This window comes from Lampetra fluviatilis, chromosome 18 (genome assembly GCF_964198595.1).
Source record: "Lampetra fluviatilis chromosome 18, kcLamFluv1.1, whole genome shotgun sequence".
In the NCBI taxonomy this organism is placed as follows: domain Eukaryota; kingdom Metazoa; phylum Chordata; class Hyperoartia; order Petromyzontiformes; family Petromyzontidae; genus Lampetra; species Lampetra fluviatilis.
In genome coordinates, this window is record NC_136292.1 from 10,864,137 (window position 1) to 10,881,128 (window position 16,992).

Here is a 16,992-nt window from a genome sequence, read left to right on the forward strand (position 1 = left end):
CAGATATCGATTGCACCTTCGAGAATTGGATTATGATTTTTAGCAGTTGATGGTTTTTCACCTTTATCGCCTTTTTTATATTTCTGTTGTATAAAAAAAACACACGCAATATAAGCTCCAAATGGAGCTTCAACGAGTCTCATGGAAATAACGTTTGATTTTGTATAGAAAACGGATCACCTGGGAAGCCCCCCCCACCACCGCTGAGTTAGCCTGATATTTTGAGGACACACTTAGTTTATCACTGGAGAAGTAAACCAATTCTAACTGCTCTTCTTTTATAGCTAAAAGTAACTATCAACACATATTTATTTCCCCACGTGTCATTTTACAGCAAAAGTTGGCGGTGCATCTTGTAAATTCGGCGAGTGTGTGACCAGATTTGTATAACTTTATTGACACCATGGACAAGTTTTACTCTCCGGAGAAATGTATAAATAATACGAGGAATTCAGTAGGGTAATTGTGTTGCACCTGTGAACGCGCCGGGCTGGGGTTGTTGCTGCTGCACCAGGCTGATGGTCGCCTGCTGTCCGAGCCCGCCCAGGTCAACAGCTGCACCCGGAGCAAAGATCTGAGCGCCGTCAGCAGGAGGGTGCGCCGTGGCAACAAACGGCTGCACGGGTGGCACGGCAGCAGCGGCGGCAGCGGCTGCGGGCGTGTGTGGTGCCATCCCTGCTGGGTCCCCGCCGCCGGCCACAACCCCATCGCCCTGGCTCTCCAACGAAGCGGACGGCGCCAGCGTTGCTTCCTGAGCGGGGCAGGAAAGCAAAGTTTTAACTCAAAAGCACAACGACTTGGAAATGTGGCTGGCTTTGAAGGGCGCGTATTTTTTCAGGCATGTCAAGCAAATGAACTGCAGTCGTGTAAATGCTGCAAACTCAAAGAGAATGGCGAGTGGGTGTGAAGGGTATTGAAACAGTGAGTCATATTTTAGGCAATTTGCAGGTTATTTTTCTGATAAAAAATAATGCCTTGGTACTGACACTTCAGAAACACATTGTATCCTCTTTTTATTTTTTATTTTATCTTCTGGACATTTAGTACGATCCTTTCAAGATTTTTGTGTTTAATTTGTTGTCCTTCCCCCCGCACCTCCGATTAGCATGGATGGCGACGTACGGTGCGAAAGAAGTTCAACATACATACATTAAAAGGCTGATGGTTTAGTCCCAGATAGAATTTTCCTCAGACGTTTGTTCTTATGGAGGCTACAAAATTAGTATCACCTTGTGGGAAAGTCACCAGTAGTTATCCTATGGAAAGGCTCTTCCCTACCATATATGGACTCTCCACCACCATCTCAGAAACACCAAGAGAAGCAAGCACTACCCACTGCTTGTGTGAGCAAGGGGAGATGGATTATTTATTTGTAGCGTAATGGGCTGCTGAATGATATGTAACACCTCAGCAGGCCTATTACATTAATTGCAGTGGGAGTTAATCCATTTCCCTTAACTCGTGTTTCCACTGAAAACTTAACTTTTAAATGTTACTCAAAATGACGTGTATATACGTCACAGAAAATTAAATGAGCATAATTGTGAGAATTTTTTTCAGTTATCAAAGGGTGGTATATTTAACGATGTGCATGTTTATGTTGCACCAAGGCCAGTGATGTGTAACGTTGTCAATTTAGACCCAACCAGCGACCCATGAGCCCTTTCCAACAAAGAGCTGTCGTAAGTGGTAATGGATATCTGTATGGCCACACTATGAATTATTCAAAAAGGAAGCCATCCAAGCCTGTTTATTAAATATATGCCCCTTTGGGCATATGTTGCTGAAACAGAAATAGCAAAAAATACTGCACATGCAATAAAGGCACAAATAAATTTCAACACGGCAGAATCCCAGATGTGATAAAAGCATGCGACCAAGTAAGGTCTGTGTAATACAAATGCTTTACATGCGTGTTAAAATGTTTATATATATTTAGAGGCATGTAACGATTCATTCAGAAGACCAGGAAAGATATTTACTGGCCATAATTGTGAATAAACATGTCCCAAAGAAATATTTTGTTTATGTCAAAAGATTCACCAGTAGACTTTCACATATTGGCCAATGAAATTCCACAACTTAGCCAGATACAATGTAATTTTCAAAACAGTGTGGGTTCATCGTGTCCAAATGCGATCATACCACCGTCTTGTCAGCCAAGCTGTCAAAAGAAAATGGCGTCTGCAGCATGATATAGACAATAAACACTGCATGGGCTTCATAAATAGCGAGACAGCCCGAGTTGATTACAGATTATCATTTGTTAACTATCAGCGCAAGTAAATATGTGTGGCTTTGTAGCAAGCCCAAAGTAGTTGTCCCATGAAGAGACCAGCCCCTGCCACGAAAATGTGCAATTTCTACACCTGGTTCAAGGCAGCCTAAGGGTATGAGTACAACTCCCCACTACTCATCTGAGCAGCAAGAAGCTTTCATTTTTTTACTATTCTTTATTAGTAACTCGTAAATTTTTATAATAATTTCAAGACAGGTGCATGCAAATATAGGTTTCTCTCTACAAGAATGAACCAACTTTAAGGTGAACTATAAGGATATGATTCGCTCATGAAAATGCTTATGCGGAGGATACAGACTTCAATGAAGAGCTGCAACTATTGACTACCTAATTCATTATTCTATTATAGCTCAAAACATTCGGGCACAAGATGGATATCATTTGCATAATAAACATGTTTCACACACAAGGCTCAAAATGGGTTTTTAGCATAGAGTTTAATGAAAATTTGTACCACTGGTAATTTTACCAACTGACACATTAACTACGAGTACATTACCCGAAATGTTGTTGACCTTGTAAAATACCGAAAGATTGTTGAAATAATGCACTCTGAAACTAACAACAATTTTCTACCTTTTGTTCGAGTTGATAGGTCGGTTACAACTATTTCTTTAAGGCTGATGTAAATTGGCTATTAGAAGCACAATACAACAGAACCAGACCCAAGGTCAATGTGGGCAAGCCTTGACAGTGCCACCGTTGTCACTATCGTGTCACGCTGGCCATGCACTGTGCTGACATTTCCACGTCGGGGAGACGATTTCCAGCGTCTTCCAGTTTAAAATGGGTGCCGATCAATAGATGTTTTTTTATTCATTTCAGCACCAATTCAATTATATTGAAGAATGGATTATTTCCAATTCATGCGGGATTTGCTTCATGGAAACCTTTGCAGATACTACAAGAGTCGACATGCATCACAAGGCCAAACAACAAATATAAATTTGTTAATTAATTTGGAAATTTCATCAGAATTCATCAAATCGTTACATTTTTAGTGAAGTGGGACAGTCAACCAAAGTACAAAGTCCGTTCACATCAACACAACCAAACTGGCGAGCCACACAGTGCAAGAGTCGGCACGCTTGTGTGCACCTGCAGCGTCTGCTGGGTGATGTTGGCCTCCTGCAGGGATTGCTGCAGGATGTCGCACGGCTGGCCGGACGTGTGCTGCGCCAGCGGCACGGAGCTGGGGTCAAAGTCGTCATCGGAATCCTCGAGGAAGCGCAGGGTGCTGGCGAAGGGGTCCTCTCCCCCGCCTCCCGCCGCCTCCCCCAGCCCATTGTTCACGTGGTTCCCAGGGGAGCCCGACGTCTATGTTTGACGAAACAGAAAAAGAGAGAAAAAAACATCACGGTAGAGTCTGTGTATATGGTGCGCAGCCGCAGAGGTGAGTGGAGGATACTGGTTTGATCTACGGTCAGCGATGGTTTTTTGTACGTAGTCACTTTAACCTCTCTCGCAGTGGCCACATTTGCTAGACATTACACAACAACAGCAGTGATATCGCACCTCTAATAAGCACGGTTGGGTATGTACGGTGTGACAGAAGTTCAACATGCATACGTATATTTCATCTGGTAGTCACACCCATATTTTCAACAAGATGTGAGGGAGGTTCTTTCAGTTTCTTTAGTTACAGTATATGAATTTTACAATATTTCAATTGTTACCATTGTGGTAAACGTCTTCCCATTGCGAATGTTTTCTATGTTCCTTGCTGCTGGAGCACTGCTAATGACTACAAGCACCACATTTGCATTTTTTGTCTCGATTGAAGGCATATACCTAAATTTGAAAATACCCAAGACAATGAGCGTGGGATTCTATAAAAAAAAATCAAGTTGATCCGAAAAGCCGCCAGAATCGATGTAAAGGAAGGCACAACAAACACCTCCATAGAATAAAGCACCTCAACCTATAAATTACGGTTTAGACAGACACTGCCCCTATCACTCAGTCCCATAATTGCGACAACAAGACTTTAACTCAATGAGCACTAAGAGAATCATTCGGCTAAAATGAAAAAGGTACAAAAAACTAACTATTTGAATAGTACAGCGTACACTGAGCAACGCATCTCCTTGATGGGGCCGCATTAGCTTTGTGAGGCGAGGAACAAGACTGCGTGAAACGCGATGCTAACAGCCTGCAAAATGTATAAATGCACAAGCGCAAGTGTTTGTGTCATTTAAACGGTCGTCAGGTCAGAATAGGAAAAATCATTAATGGGGTTACAGGGGACAAAAGCGCTCTCCGCGCGCGCGCGAGGCAATCCACCTAATGTGCTAAATGGAGTAAACGAGGCCGGGCGCACTCACGAGTTCGGCGAAAAGACCGGCCCCGTCGCCCCCTAGCAGATCATCATGGTCCAGCTCCTGCCGAAACACAGCAGCAATGTTGTCCGTTACACACGCCGCTTACTCCGCTCTACCGTACGTGCGTAACGTCGCGGGGCGCGCGGTGCCACCCATTGTGCTGTGGCGTTGTCTGTCAAATGAGCACACGCTGGGATGCAGAGTGAACTGTCAATACTAAAGGCATTGCCCATTAAGGTCGTTTTAGACAAGTGTATTCGGAAACAAAGCACTACCTGTTGCAGCAGCAGAGCAGCAGTAGATTGCTGTAGAGTTGTAATGCTACATAAATTCCTAGGCTACCAGTACGCACACTTATAAAGCGAATGTAAGAATTGGTTATTTCCAAATCATGTCGATAATATTTATACCACTATAGGTACATACTGTTCTATATATGACATCCACAAGGGGGTTAAAATCATTTTATTTATGAGAAACGAATCTCGTCCACAAATCGCAAAATCCAGAATGGAAAAAATTGTCAATTTATTTAACTGCGGCATTGCTTGTTACACAAAAGTACACAAAGGGACACAACACTACCTGCTACAACTTGACAATTCTCATGAATGTAGGGTGGAGCAATGATTAGCGCCCTACGCAAATGAACAAACGACCCGAGCTTGATTCTCGGCCACAGCTAACATCATTGGCTAATAATATCTGAACTAGTCCTGCCGCCCACCCCCCAAAGAAACCTTCGGGACTACACGTGGTACAGCCTGTCCAGCGGAAACTCTTTCTACAAATAATGTAACGAGGTGGCCTTATAGGTGGCTGTCACAGGATGCATTCTCATTGATAGGTTGTCCATCATTCTCCAGAGGGAACTTCTATTCTACGTGGGAAGATAGATACAATCCCATACCTTTACAAAAATTGGGTGGCATACATCCTCAAAGGTAAAAAGGCAGACTTTAAAAGAACATGGGACCCATTCTTAAATAACCATTTTAAGCACCCCTCACGTCTGAGCCCATCGGGCCCAGGGTCACTAGGACAGGTACCTTGTTAATTGTGAGATCCCCCTCAACCACCACCCGAGCCAACATGCTCAGCTCCTTGCCTTCCCATATTAGCTACTCCTCACACCGCTCCAACACCCCTTTTTCCCCACCCATGTTTATTTTGAGAAAAGAACGGCCAACCCTGTCAAATCCCAACAATGAGGCTTTGTTAATAAGGATGCGTACGACCTGTAACGCCGGACAATGTGTTTATTACTTGAATGTACCATGCATCGTAAATGTAAATAAAGGAAATCTTCAAAAAAACATAACTTGGGTATTTTCCCCACCTTTTGGAATGGAGACATTAAAAAAATCTAACAAATGGGTATTTGCTGACACTTGAATCAAAGTGTGGTTTATAATATGCACATTAACACTCATACTTTCATATACGGAGTTAATATCCCATTTGAGGTCAACAGAACATATGTCCTAGCCAAATATAACCACATCTGCGATTTGCATGACGCAATTTATAGCCGAGTCAATCATATATCAAACGTCAAAAGAACAAGTGAAATACACGTGCGAGATCATGGGATTGCGATTTCCATTGTAAACTGCTTCGCTATGACTTCAACTGCTTCCAGTTGGATCCCCCACTCATGGGTGGTGGGTAGTTCTCCATATTCTCACCAGACAGCTAGCTTCAAATTAAAAAATCAAAGTCAATTCTGCTAAGTTCATGCAAATGTCACACCAACGCCAGTGCACAGGCGAATGCAAATTGCAATGAACGTGACAAATGTAGAAAATTGTTTGGAAATGTGGTTATCAAGCTGACGACTACAGAAACTAGGCTTTACAGTATCAACTTGACTGTGTTTGCCATTTCCCCAGATTCCATGATTCACTACACTGCCAAGCGCACTACACTCCTGTTTAAGGTGTAAGAAGTGCAGAGTTGGCGATCCTTTAACAGGGCAATGCGAGTTAAAGACGCTCCTGCTGAGCAAAGTACTGAAACTCACCGGGTGTTCAGAGCCGTGCAAAAAGTCATTCAGGGCCTGTGGATCCCTGCAAGAGAAATCAAAGGAACAAAAATTAATCAGGTAAGGTGAAATGTGCTGGTACCAAAGTTTAAGTGGAAAAAAAAGTAAAGTGTAAGTAATGTCCATAGGCCTCAGTTATGTGTTGTCACTGAACATCCTCAGTGGCTTTTGGCTAACCATCGAACAAAGACAGTCACTGCATCGCATGCTTTCAGATGCGCTTCTGCGGCCATCTGGAACGCACTTCCTTCTGATATTAGAAAGCCACTGGAGATATGCACTTTTAAACCATCCTGTTTGAAAACTAATTTCTTTAGAACTGATTTTTATGTTTAGTTTGTTGTCCTTCCCCCGCACGTTCAATTAGCACAGTTGACTACGTACGGTGCAAACAAGTTCAACATATATCCATATGAGTGACATGTAAAACAACATAGCATTTTTATATGCACAATTTTGTAGGTGGTTGCGTATATGGTAGAAGTAGCAGATAAAGCCTAGCAATGTATTACTTCTGTCAAACTACAAAAAAACTGCAATGTGAAACCTGCCTTGTTTACAAATCTATAACCATAGGAACACAGTGCAATCTAAACTGCACTTTGACATTGTTGGATGTTGTCACACTAGTTACATGCAGAGATGGGTACCACGTAAAGGCTTTAGAACATTTGTAATGGAGAAAGTGACACACTGGGAAAACTGCATGCTGTTGTATCAAAACACATTTCCAAAGAGATATCACCACATGCACTATATTAGCAATCAACTTTAACAAGTCATGACTTCGGATTAGTAACGATACAATTAGCACTCAGTGTCGATTGCAGTGATGTATTACACTAAAAAAAGTTTGAACAGAAAGAGGATTTTTTTTCTCTAAATGATGGCGAATAAAATGGTAGAAATGGCCAACAAGATGGTGGAAACAATACTCTTACTTAGGTTATGCAATGTTCAAAATCTGGGGCGATCTCCTAGCCACCAGGAACGTTTGAGCCTGATCATTAGGTTACGTCTCTTTGATCTATCCAGGCAAAACGAGATTTAAATTTGTAACTCGACTTCAGGCCTGGACTACGATTTATACTTGAAAACTATTTTTATTTCAATTAGCAGGTCGTGTTTAATTATTTTATCACACACAACAGCTGTTGTCACCGGCCAATGAAAAAAAATATTCCTTTGTGTTAATATAATTATACATATGGGATACTGTAAAGAAAAAAATATGCCAATGTGCAGTTTTAGACCAAACACTATCAAATACGAGTTGAAAAACAGACCCAATATGTTATATATGTTATATGCATACATGAATGCAATGTTCCATTCAGATATTTTATTTCATACAGTACATGAAAATACAAGGCTTCCAGACTGAAACAATACATTACAGTAATCATCTACCAAGCATAACTTTGACGGTAAATCATTGTGCACATTAATAAGGTGTTTTGTGTTGTTATATGACGAAATGCTATGATAACATTTTCACGAGCCGTCTAGTTTCAAGCTGTATGGTTAATTTATAAAATACGGGCAGACTTGTATCGTGTACTGTATGTGACCCGGAAGCAATAGGCACAGTAGTGAGCAGACTCCACTCTAAACACAATGTCCAATGTTAGAACTTCTGGCTGTGCCAAATAATCAGTGACGAAGTGACATCAGAACCAGTCCTGGGCCTTCCCTAGGTTGACTCGGCCTCAAATGATTAGCTGGTGCGGTGTATAAACATTAGTACTGGGGAGACAAAGGGGGTACTTTTGTTATTGGCCACACCACCCCCTCTATACCCTATGCCAGTCTTAATAGGTAATCACTAACAGCATTTACCCCAACACAAGAGACCCTAAATGCAGACATTATTATGAAATGATGAACAATATTGATTGTGTGTCAATCAGGAAAAAAATATTTTAAATAAAAAGCTGTAAATCCAGGCTGGGGAAGTCCAGATAAAAAAGCACATGTTAAAGTTCCACTCTGCCTTGTTAGAATGCCGTATACGTAGCTTGTAATGGGGGTTCTTACAAGGGCCATTATAGCACTGCACTGTATGTACCATGAGGACCGTTTAAGCCAGGCAAGAGCTTTCTTGTGCCCTCTAAACACTGCACGACACATTCCTCGCGTAACCAAAATCCAGGCACCGGGCCACAAACAGAACCGAATGTATCCAGATTTGAAAAAAAATTGAAATAAAAAAAACAGGAAGTGGGAGGGAGTGTGGGGCGGCAGAAAAGAGGTAAAAATCAGCCGAGGCCAACGCAAACGCAGCCTGGGTGCGGATCTGGCTTGGCAAGCCTCCAGGCCTCGCCGTGGACTGTACGCCTCGATGACGTCACACCACCTCATGTCACTGCGCACACTGCAGCCCCACACGGCACCGCCATTCGCAGCAGCAGCATGAATAAAAAGAATCCTCGGCCAAACGCACTTTGCCTCATTCGGGTCAAGCGAATTAATGCTCACCGAGCCCACAACTCTTCCATCCCCTCCCCCCCCGCGACGTCGCCGCCACCTCGGCACACACCACCCCCCGCGCCTACGCCAAGCCCGCGTCGTGACGCTGGGGGTCATCATTGTGCGAGGTTCGAGAGGGTCCAACCGCGGTGGGAATAAGAGGCACGGGGTCTGGACGTTGCCGACTGACATTTTCTCACTCCGCACTGGAAGAGGCAAAATGCGTTTCTTTTCCCCGTAACCACTCGCTCAACACCTCCCCCCCACCCCCCACGTTAAACCTCAAGCGGTTAAAGTTCATAAATAAATCCCCCCCCCCCCCCCATGTGCTGTGCCGAGTAGACAACAATGTATACGGATGTTTGCGCGTGAGCAGCAATAAAAAAAACAAGAGCTTACAAATGGCCAAACAAGAGGGTCAAGGCAAGCTCAAGTTACGGTACAGTACTTAAAAAAAACCCGAAAAGACGGCCGATGCAGCTGCCTCGCACGCTGCATGTCGCAATACATCACGCAAAGTGCGCAACCCCGTAACACTAAACATAGGCACAGTCGCAGAGTCGTTTTATTTCTGGTTACTTACCCGATCACGTCGAGCAGACACCGCCCATCGTCATCATCCATGACAACTGCGAAAGGGAAGAGGGAGGGGTCAGGTGGAGACGTCACAATCCGTGCGGGTGGGAGGGGGATGGGGAGAGGGTAAAGGAGGTGGGGTGGGTGACTGGTTCGGTATGGTGGTGATGGTGGAGTGGGGGGGGTCGTGGGGGATGGGCTTAGAGGGGAGGGAGGGGGAACAACGAGGAGGGGGAGGGGTGGAGGGCGGTCGCTGCGTGATCGTGACTTGGCCTGAGCCACAGCACGGCGTGGGACGACACAGCGAGCAAGCCCCGAAGCTTGCGCCGAATAAAAATCCTGCGGCGGCCATTAACCCGTTTGCTTGCAAGGGGGGTCCTCTCTCTTTGACAAAGTCGGTCGTGGGAATTTTTTTTGACTCGTTTTGCGTGCAAAGATGAAGATTGCTACGAACGCTCACAATTTTTCCGTTCACTTTTAGCGACGGCTTAAAGGTCCGCTGGAGTGAATGAGCTTACTGTACTGTTGTTAAATGCATTGGCATGGGTTAGAGTAAAAAAAAGCGATATGGCCCAATAGAAAAATGGCAAAACTTCTAAAGTCCAGTCGGGAAAAAAATCTCTGATTTTAAAATCATCAAGCTCTTACCCTGCAAAACAAGACCTCGCTGTTTCATTAACAACTCATGTTCATGATAACTCAAATAAAAAATCTAATGAAATGCCATTGTCAGTCCAAAAATGTCAATATTTTGCCACACAGCTGAAAACTCACTTGGCAATGTACATTTACATTACTGTATTATTTATACACTCAGGCATTAATACAAAATATCACTTTCATGACAAAATTATGACTTGTTTGACTACCATCTTTTAATTTTAAAAGACGTGTTCATGAACAGACAAGGGATTTTTTTAAATTGTCTTTCTAAAATCAACCGATAACAAAGCTAACTTTCCGTGACGTATGAGCAGAATAGCCAGACTTTACAAAAATGCAGTTTATCCAGTTAATAGACTGCATTCCTAGTTCTAGATTTGAAGCTTTCGTGACTGCAGAATATGCATTCCTAGTTTTGTTAAGTCTTAGACCTTGCTCATTCATGAAAATTTAAGGCTCAAAATCAGGATATATGACAGGATCAACAATGTGGCTTTTGCATGTTTAGCATGCCCAACAATGTTTTACAGTTACCATATCCCAAGCCAACATCATGTTAGGGGCCTCATCCATTACATTGGTGCTACAGCCAGGATACAAGTTCCAGTTTGGTGAAGCTCACTTGGCGTATAGATGCACCAAGAGAGAGAATGTAACACTCCAAATACACTTGTGAATTCTGTGGCTCATTCACTACCTGCCAACGCTTACATTGTGACTTTGTAACCATTACAATTCAATTGTGCTTGGTGCTTATAAAGCATGAAGAAACAACACAAAACTGTCAAGGGCCTCAAAGTTGAGTAAAAAAAAAGGATCACACACACCACGTATATTTAGCAAGTGCATGTTGAAAGTAAGTCAACAGATCGTGCAATATTTAAAGGATGCTACCAGAGAAATAGGTGATGAGGTACATTAACATGCGCACAACAATAAACTGTCCTAATGGGAGAGACAAACAGCTTGTCTAGCTTTAGACAAAAAAGCTGATTGCATAATGGTTTCGACAAACAATTTTCATGAAGTGCATCAAAGGGCCAATGAAAACTCTATAGCGGAACATGAGACGGCATGCATATCCAAGAAATATTGCCCAACACATTTTAAGAATTGTCCATGCTCGTTAAGCTACCCATATTGCCAAGGCCAGCGAAAAGGCGTATTGAAAAATGTCAAGCAGATGAGAGAGGTTTCAGTCTTCACGTTGCCACTCTGTCTTAATTAACCTATTACTCATTTTGCCTGAGACACTACTCTCTCAATCTAGGACTGTCACATCTCACGAAAGTGTTAGTCATAATATCTTACTTTCAAACACTACTGCACAGAAAATCGAAAATTGCTCAAACTTGAGCAGTTTTGTAAAATTACTGGTTCTAGATATGTCCACAGATTACATTTCTTGCCATGCCCTCAATAGACTACCAAACCTCTAAATATCTGCAAATTATATTAAACACAAACGTTAATATTGTGAAATTCTATTTACTATTGGGGCTTTAGCATCCATGTATGGCTTGCAATTTCAAACAACTAGAAAATTGTTTCTTTTCAAAATGTGCAGTGTACGCAAATTATGTCTCGTCGAGTTTCCCAAAAATCCATCAATGTCTACCATAAGCCATATGGAATGCATTACACGTTAACATGTTGCGGGTGTGATGTTTTAAAACCCAATTTCGAAAATGCACACCATTTAAGATATCATACCCACAGGGATGCCAACTTTTTTTTAATATAGGCTGAGGGGCAGCAGCATTCAGTACCTCCATAAAAAAAATCCTGCCCATGGGAATCCATCAATTAAAAACAACTTTTAACAAAGATAAAGGTTGATTTGAATTCAGCAAGCTTTTCACTTACAAGGCTTAATTACTGTTGCTATTCCAACATGAGACGTAATTAGATGTGGAGTACTTTTATGGATTTGATGAGGTATTGGTCTTTATGCATAATTTTATCATGCTTGCTGAATAAACACAATTTAATCTTGACAATGTTATATTTTTAAATCCATCTGTAGATCCAAATTGAAAGTTTCTCTCAAAACACATTAAGTTGCTCATGAAAATAATGGGAAATAAGTTGGTCAAAATGTTCTTCGGAAAATACACAAGATGTAAACAAGTCTATCCTGTTCCGAGGTTGGTTGTTTTCCCTCTATCTATAACAGTTTTTCATGTCATTCAGTCATATGCAATTAGAAGTAGACTTTTGTTGAAAAGTGCATTATGCTTGAGAGGCCTGTATTACAAGGAAAAATATTAACTGGGCCAATATTAGGCAAATTGCTTGATATACTAAAAGTGGCAATCTTAGCCCTCACAATGGCACCAAAAGGAACTGCTGCTAGTTGCCAAATTAATAGATGACTTCAATAATAATTAGACATCTAAAGAACGTGCTGTCTTTCAAAACACCTCTCAACTCTCCAGTACCGCAATGTACATTTAAAATATAGTCACCATCACCTAGCCTTTATTTATAACCATACATTTAAACAGAGGATATTTAATAATAAACAGCAATAGTTTTCATTGTGTTATTTGTCAGAGTATTCATATCATGGTTATTGAGCAAAAGACCCAAAGGCCCTAAATGCCAAACAGCCAAGAACATCCCTATTGATTCATAATTACTGCGTTAGGCCACAAGCTGATGTGGCCAGATTTGTGCCAAAAGACCCTTCACCACCCGACATAGCGAAAAACATTAATTTGTCAGATGTATAAGCAATTAAAGTGCCAATTATTATTGTTTCGGTTCACCGGTTTAGAAATTAGATATGACCTTGAGCTTGAAACTATGCCAAGCATTTGGAAAAATCCATCAAGGACAGCATAAAATCCAGTCAGAATAATCGTGTCACCTGACCCACCTTCTTAATTAATATGCCAAATGGTGACAACTTTACAATGTACTTTTAAGAGCCAATTTGCATCGTTGAGTATACTTTAAATTTAATGTGTAGCAAAATAAATGTTTCAAGCTTGATAAGAGGAGTTCATGTTTTCAAAAAAAGAGCTTCCAGGGTTTAAATTTTGAAAACCACACTCGTGGTGCTCAAGACATCACAGGTATTAAATAGGGAACTGACTACCTGACCCTGCAGATGGGGGAGAAAAAAAAGAAGTCTCTGGAACTACTGTTTCTGCTTATTCGTATCCCATCATAGATCAAGTGGTTTTCGTTAAAATCTCATCTTCCTGAGATTTCAGTTTATAAAATATTTAGACACTTCTTTGATTTTTGTGTAGGATTCAGGGCATTAGCTTATAGGTTATGGTTAGGATTTAGAGTTAGCAGTCATCGTTCGGTTTACGGGGTTAGGGTTGATAAAAAAAAAGGTTATTGCTTTGGGGTTAAGAGGTTCGGGAAAATGGTTAGGACAGCAGTTCTCAACCCACGCATCATGCCCACCCAGGACACAAACGTCTCTCAGGAAAGGGGTGAGCATACTGCAGAGTGGATGCCGTGCGAGAGAATATAATAATCAAGGGCACGGCGTAGCCTTCTTTAGGTTAATGGTGTGTCACGAGATTACAGCTACACTAGATCAAAAGTGAGCAGCATGTGGAGTTTATCAGAGGGACATCTCAACACTTGTAGTTCTGTATACAGCCTGCGTCACTATTGTAATATAATGTATGGACTTTAAGAATAATACCTACAGTATAAGTTTTCATATATGATAGTTGGCTCTTGGTAAATACTGCCTCAAAGCAATAAATGGCAGAGGTGCCTCGTTCCAAAAGTTAACTTCTTTAAAAAAATTGTTTGGTATCTTAAGCTAGTATAGTGGACATAAAGGGATGTTAATATTGAACGATAATAATAAAAAAGTGGGGTTGAGTAGGTCACATTGCCAGCAATCGAGACAAATTTTAGAGTTGTAGCCAGAGGAAGAAAAACTCAAATAATGTCCACTGTAGTTTGATCAATATGCTCGTGAAACATATGCAAGTCATAAAGCGGCTTGGAGGTCAGGTGGCAAGGTTGTTGCCATACCGAAAAGTTTGACAACCACTGGGTTAGGGTGTTTAAGGTTATGGTTTGAGGTTTAGGATTAGAGGCAAAGGTTTAGAGGTTAGGATTATGTAAAATATTACGCAATAATTATTTTCTTGCCACAAATTTATGCGGACTGTAATCTCAGCTTTAAAATAAAAAAGATGAAGTTATTTTGCTATTAAAATCAAGTATATTCATGAGTTAGAAAGCTAAAGAACAAAGTCGTATTCTTACACATTTAAGAGAAAGTGCTTCATAAGTGAGCTTTCTAAAATGAACATGATAAGAACTGTATGGCCTTGTCAAAAAAATTCTAGTAGCATAAGCTCAGCACTGAAAATGACCCAATGAAAACTATCTCTGCAGCAAGTGCACTGCAGTGTGCCATTCAGCCACCAAATTACCATTTTTAAAGAACATTCACCGACAACTTTTTCGTTAGTGAAACACAGGTCACACTTGGGAAGCCAGTGCTATAAATTTCAGTTTGTAACCCGGACCACATTCACACAATGTTTTAAAAATGCAACTTTGTGCGCCCATCAAGGTGGATAGCTCACACAGCGGGATAATGACCTCATTATGAGTGTTGAGCAAGCTCCCTTGAGATCATGGGTTTGAAACCAAGGCATCAAAATTTTATGAATCCACGTTACCACGTATGTTGTGTAGTTTTAATCAGCTCACCTATAACTGGCCTAACCAATTTTTACTTAAATTAAGATAAATACAATACTAAATACTGTATACACGATAGAATGAGATATGCTAATACGCATTTGCTATCTTGTGGTTGTTGAGGGCCTAACACAAATACTTTATTAGGTTTTGTATGGTCACTTCTCAATGACAATGGGAGCTTTGTGGACTTAAAATGTTTTATTGGTGGTTAAATAAAACAAAAATTAGATACATTTTTCTACATCAGGATTGGGAAACCCATTGCTGAGGGGCAAATATGGCAGGTAACACAATTACACACCTTGATATCCAAAAACAACAGTCGCCATTAGTGAGTGTGCTAAAATTAGAAGCACATTAGCAGGCTGAAAATATCCACGAGTCCAGTACCTGAAATGTGCTGCTAAAATGCTTGCAGTGCCAGATACGTAGGGTATTCCATCGTGCATCGTGGTATGTCGCAAGTGGCAGCAGGAAGCCGTGGGCCATTCTACATCTAAAATGGGCTCATACCACATACAGTAATGTGAATACTGTACATGCACCTAGCAGCACACTCTTTCCAAAGGAGTCATACTTTACAAAAAGTTGGACATGACCTTAAAATTAAAGAAAACTGCCGGATGATTTTTCCACTATGCAATATATGCTTATGTGGAAGTCTGAGGAATCCATAGGTCCTCTCCTATCAGAGCATCTACTAACAGGTGAAATTGCAACCAAACTCCAAACATTCCCATCCCGAGAACCATACTGTTAAAACCGGCTACAATTTCACGTATCCTCATATCATGCATAAATGTAAAAATCAGGCCTATCCATTTTGGCAGATTGAAGAGCCAATAACCACAATCACAAAATTCACTCTGTTGCACCAAAACATTTTGACTATATTGGATATGACCAAAATAACTAACACTTAACAGGATTTCTTCAGCAAATGTTAGGGTGCTTTAATGCAGGTCTGGACCCTCAGTACAGTCGCTGCATTTTATGTTCAACGTTCCATTCCTAACAACTTGAAAGTCACCTACATTTTTTTAAACATTGATGCGTTTCACATAAATTCATGCACCACACACAAAATAAATGGGATTTCCCCTTAACACATTTGCAAAATATTGTTTGGCCATGAGCTCACAGCACCAAAGAAACATCCTGCATGAAATGGACAGCGTTATCTCCCTAAAAGGAAAGATCCCCTCGCTGTTGAATGGCTTTAATCACACGCAAAGTCAAACAGAACAACACAAGGCTTTAATAAGAGTTAAGAGGAACGCAGACAAAGGCCCTCTCGATATTCACTGCCACAGCAGCCAAAGATGGCCTCCACCCACAACCGCATTCGCTGCTTAACAACCAAAAACTTAGACGCATTTACAAGCGCAACTTTATCGTTTCAAAACATTAAACAAGTCAACTCTTCCTCTCTTATCTTTATTTAAAACCATGGGACGGACCCGACTGTTTAGGTATTTCTTCACAAGCACGCACCAAAAAAACGCGTTTTTAGCTCAATAACGTTGGACTTGAGAGCTTGCGGCAGCTCGGTTACATAACGCGCCTTAAATGCGATTACAGCTCACGAGACGTTACGGCTCGTGTCATCGTGGTAACGAATTGTTAAAAGGTGAATGTTTACGTGTCGTGTTTCACGTCTTGTGCGTTTGTCGCCTGCCTCGTCGTTCGCAGCCGACATTTAATGGAGGCGATCACGACCACGACGATCACGACGCGTTGTGGACGCGACCTTTGTTGGTTCTGCTAAACACGAAACGATTTATAAAACTACATTCTCGTACGTTTGTCACGGCTAATGACGTGCATCAAAAGCCTTTTGTCGATTTAAACAAACAAGGAAACGAACCCGAGCAGTCGGCGAGACTCCATAAGACAAGGAGGCCCTCGTTGCGTTTTTAAAACGA

At 41.5% G+C, this 16,992-nt stretch overlaps 1 protein-coding gene across 7 annotated transcripts in view; it reads right to left on the minus strand.

Moving 5' to 3' along the window:
* BICRA (BRD4 interacting chromatin remodeling complex associated protein) overlaps nucleotides 1–16,992 on the minus strand; it is a 43,045-nt gene that overhangs the window by 22,823 nt on the left and 3,230 nt on the right. For 3 of the 7 annotated variants that reach the window (XM_078864593.1, XM_078864587.1, XM_078864586.1), the window contains exons 2-7: nucleotides 9,717–9,762; nucleotides 6,644–6,689; nucleotides 4,624–4,680; nucleotides 3,398–3,616; nucleotides 2,146–2,184; nucleotides 475–751 (exon numbers count right to left, since the gene is read on the minus strand). In XM_078864593.1, coding sequence (XP_078720719.1) covers nucleotides 475–751; nucleotides 2,146–2,184; nucleotides 3,398–3,616; nucleotides 4,624–4,680; nucleotides 6,644–6,689; nucleotides 9,717–9,757 — 679 coding nt within the window. In that variant the 5' untranslated portion in view covers nucleotides 9,758–9,762. The remainder of the gene's footprint in view (nucleotides 1–474; nucleotides 752–2,145; nucleotides 2,185–3,397; nucleotides 3,617–4,623; nucleotides 4,681–6,643; nucleotides 6,690–9,716; nucleotides 9,763–16,992) is intronic. The other 4 variants (XM_078864591.1, XM_078864592.1, XM_078864590.1 and 1 more) reach the window with 2 other exon arrangements.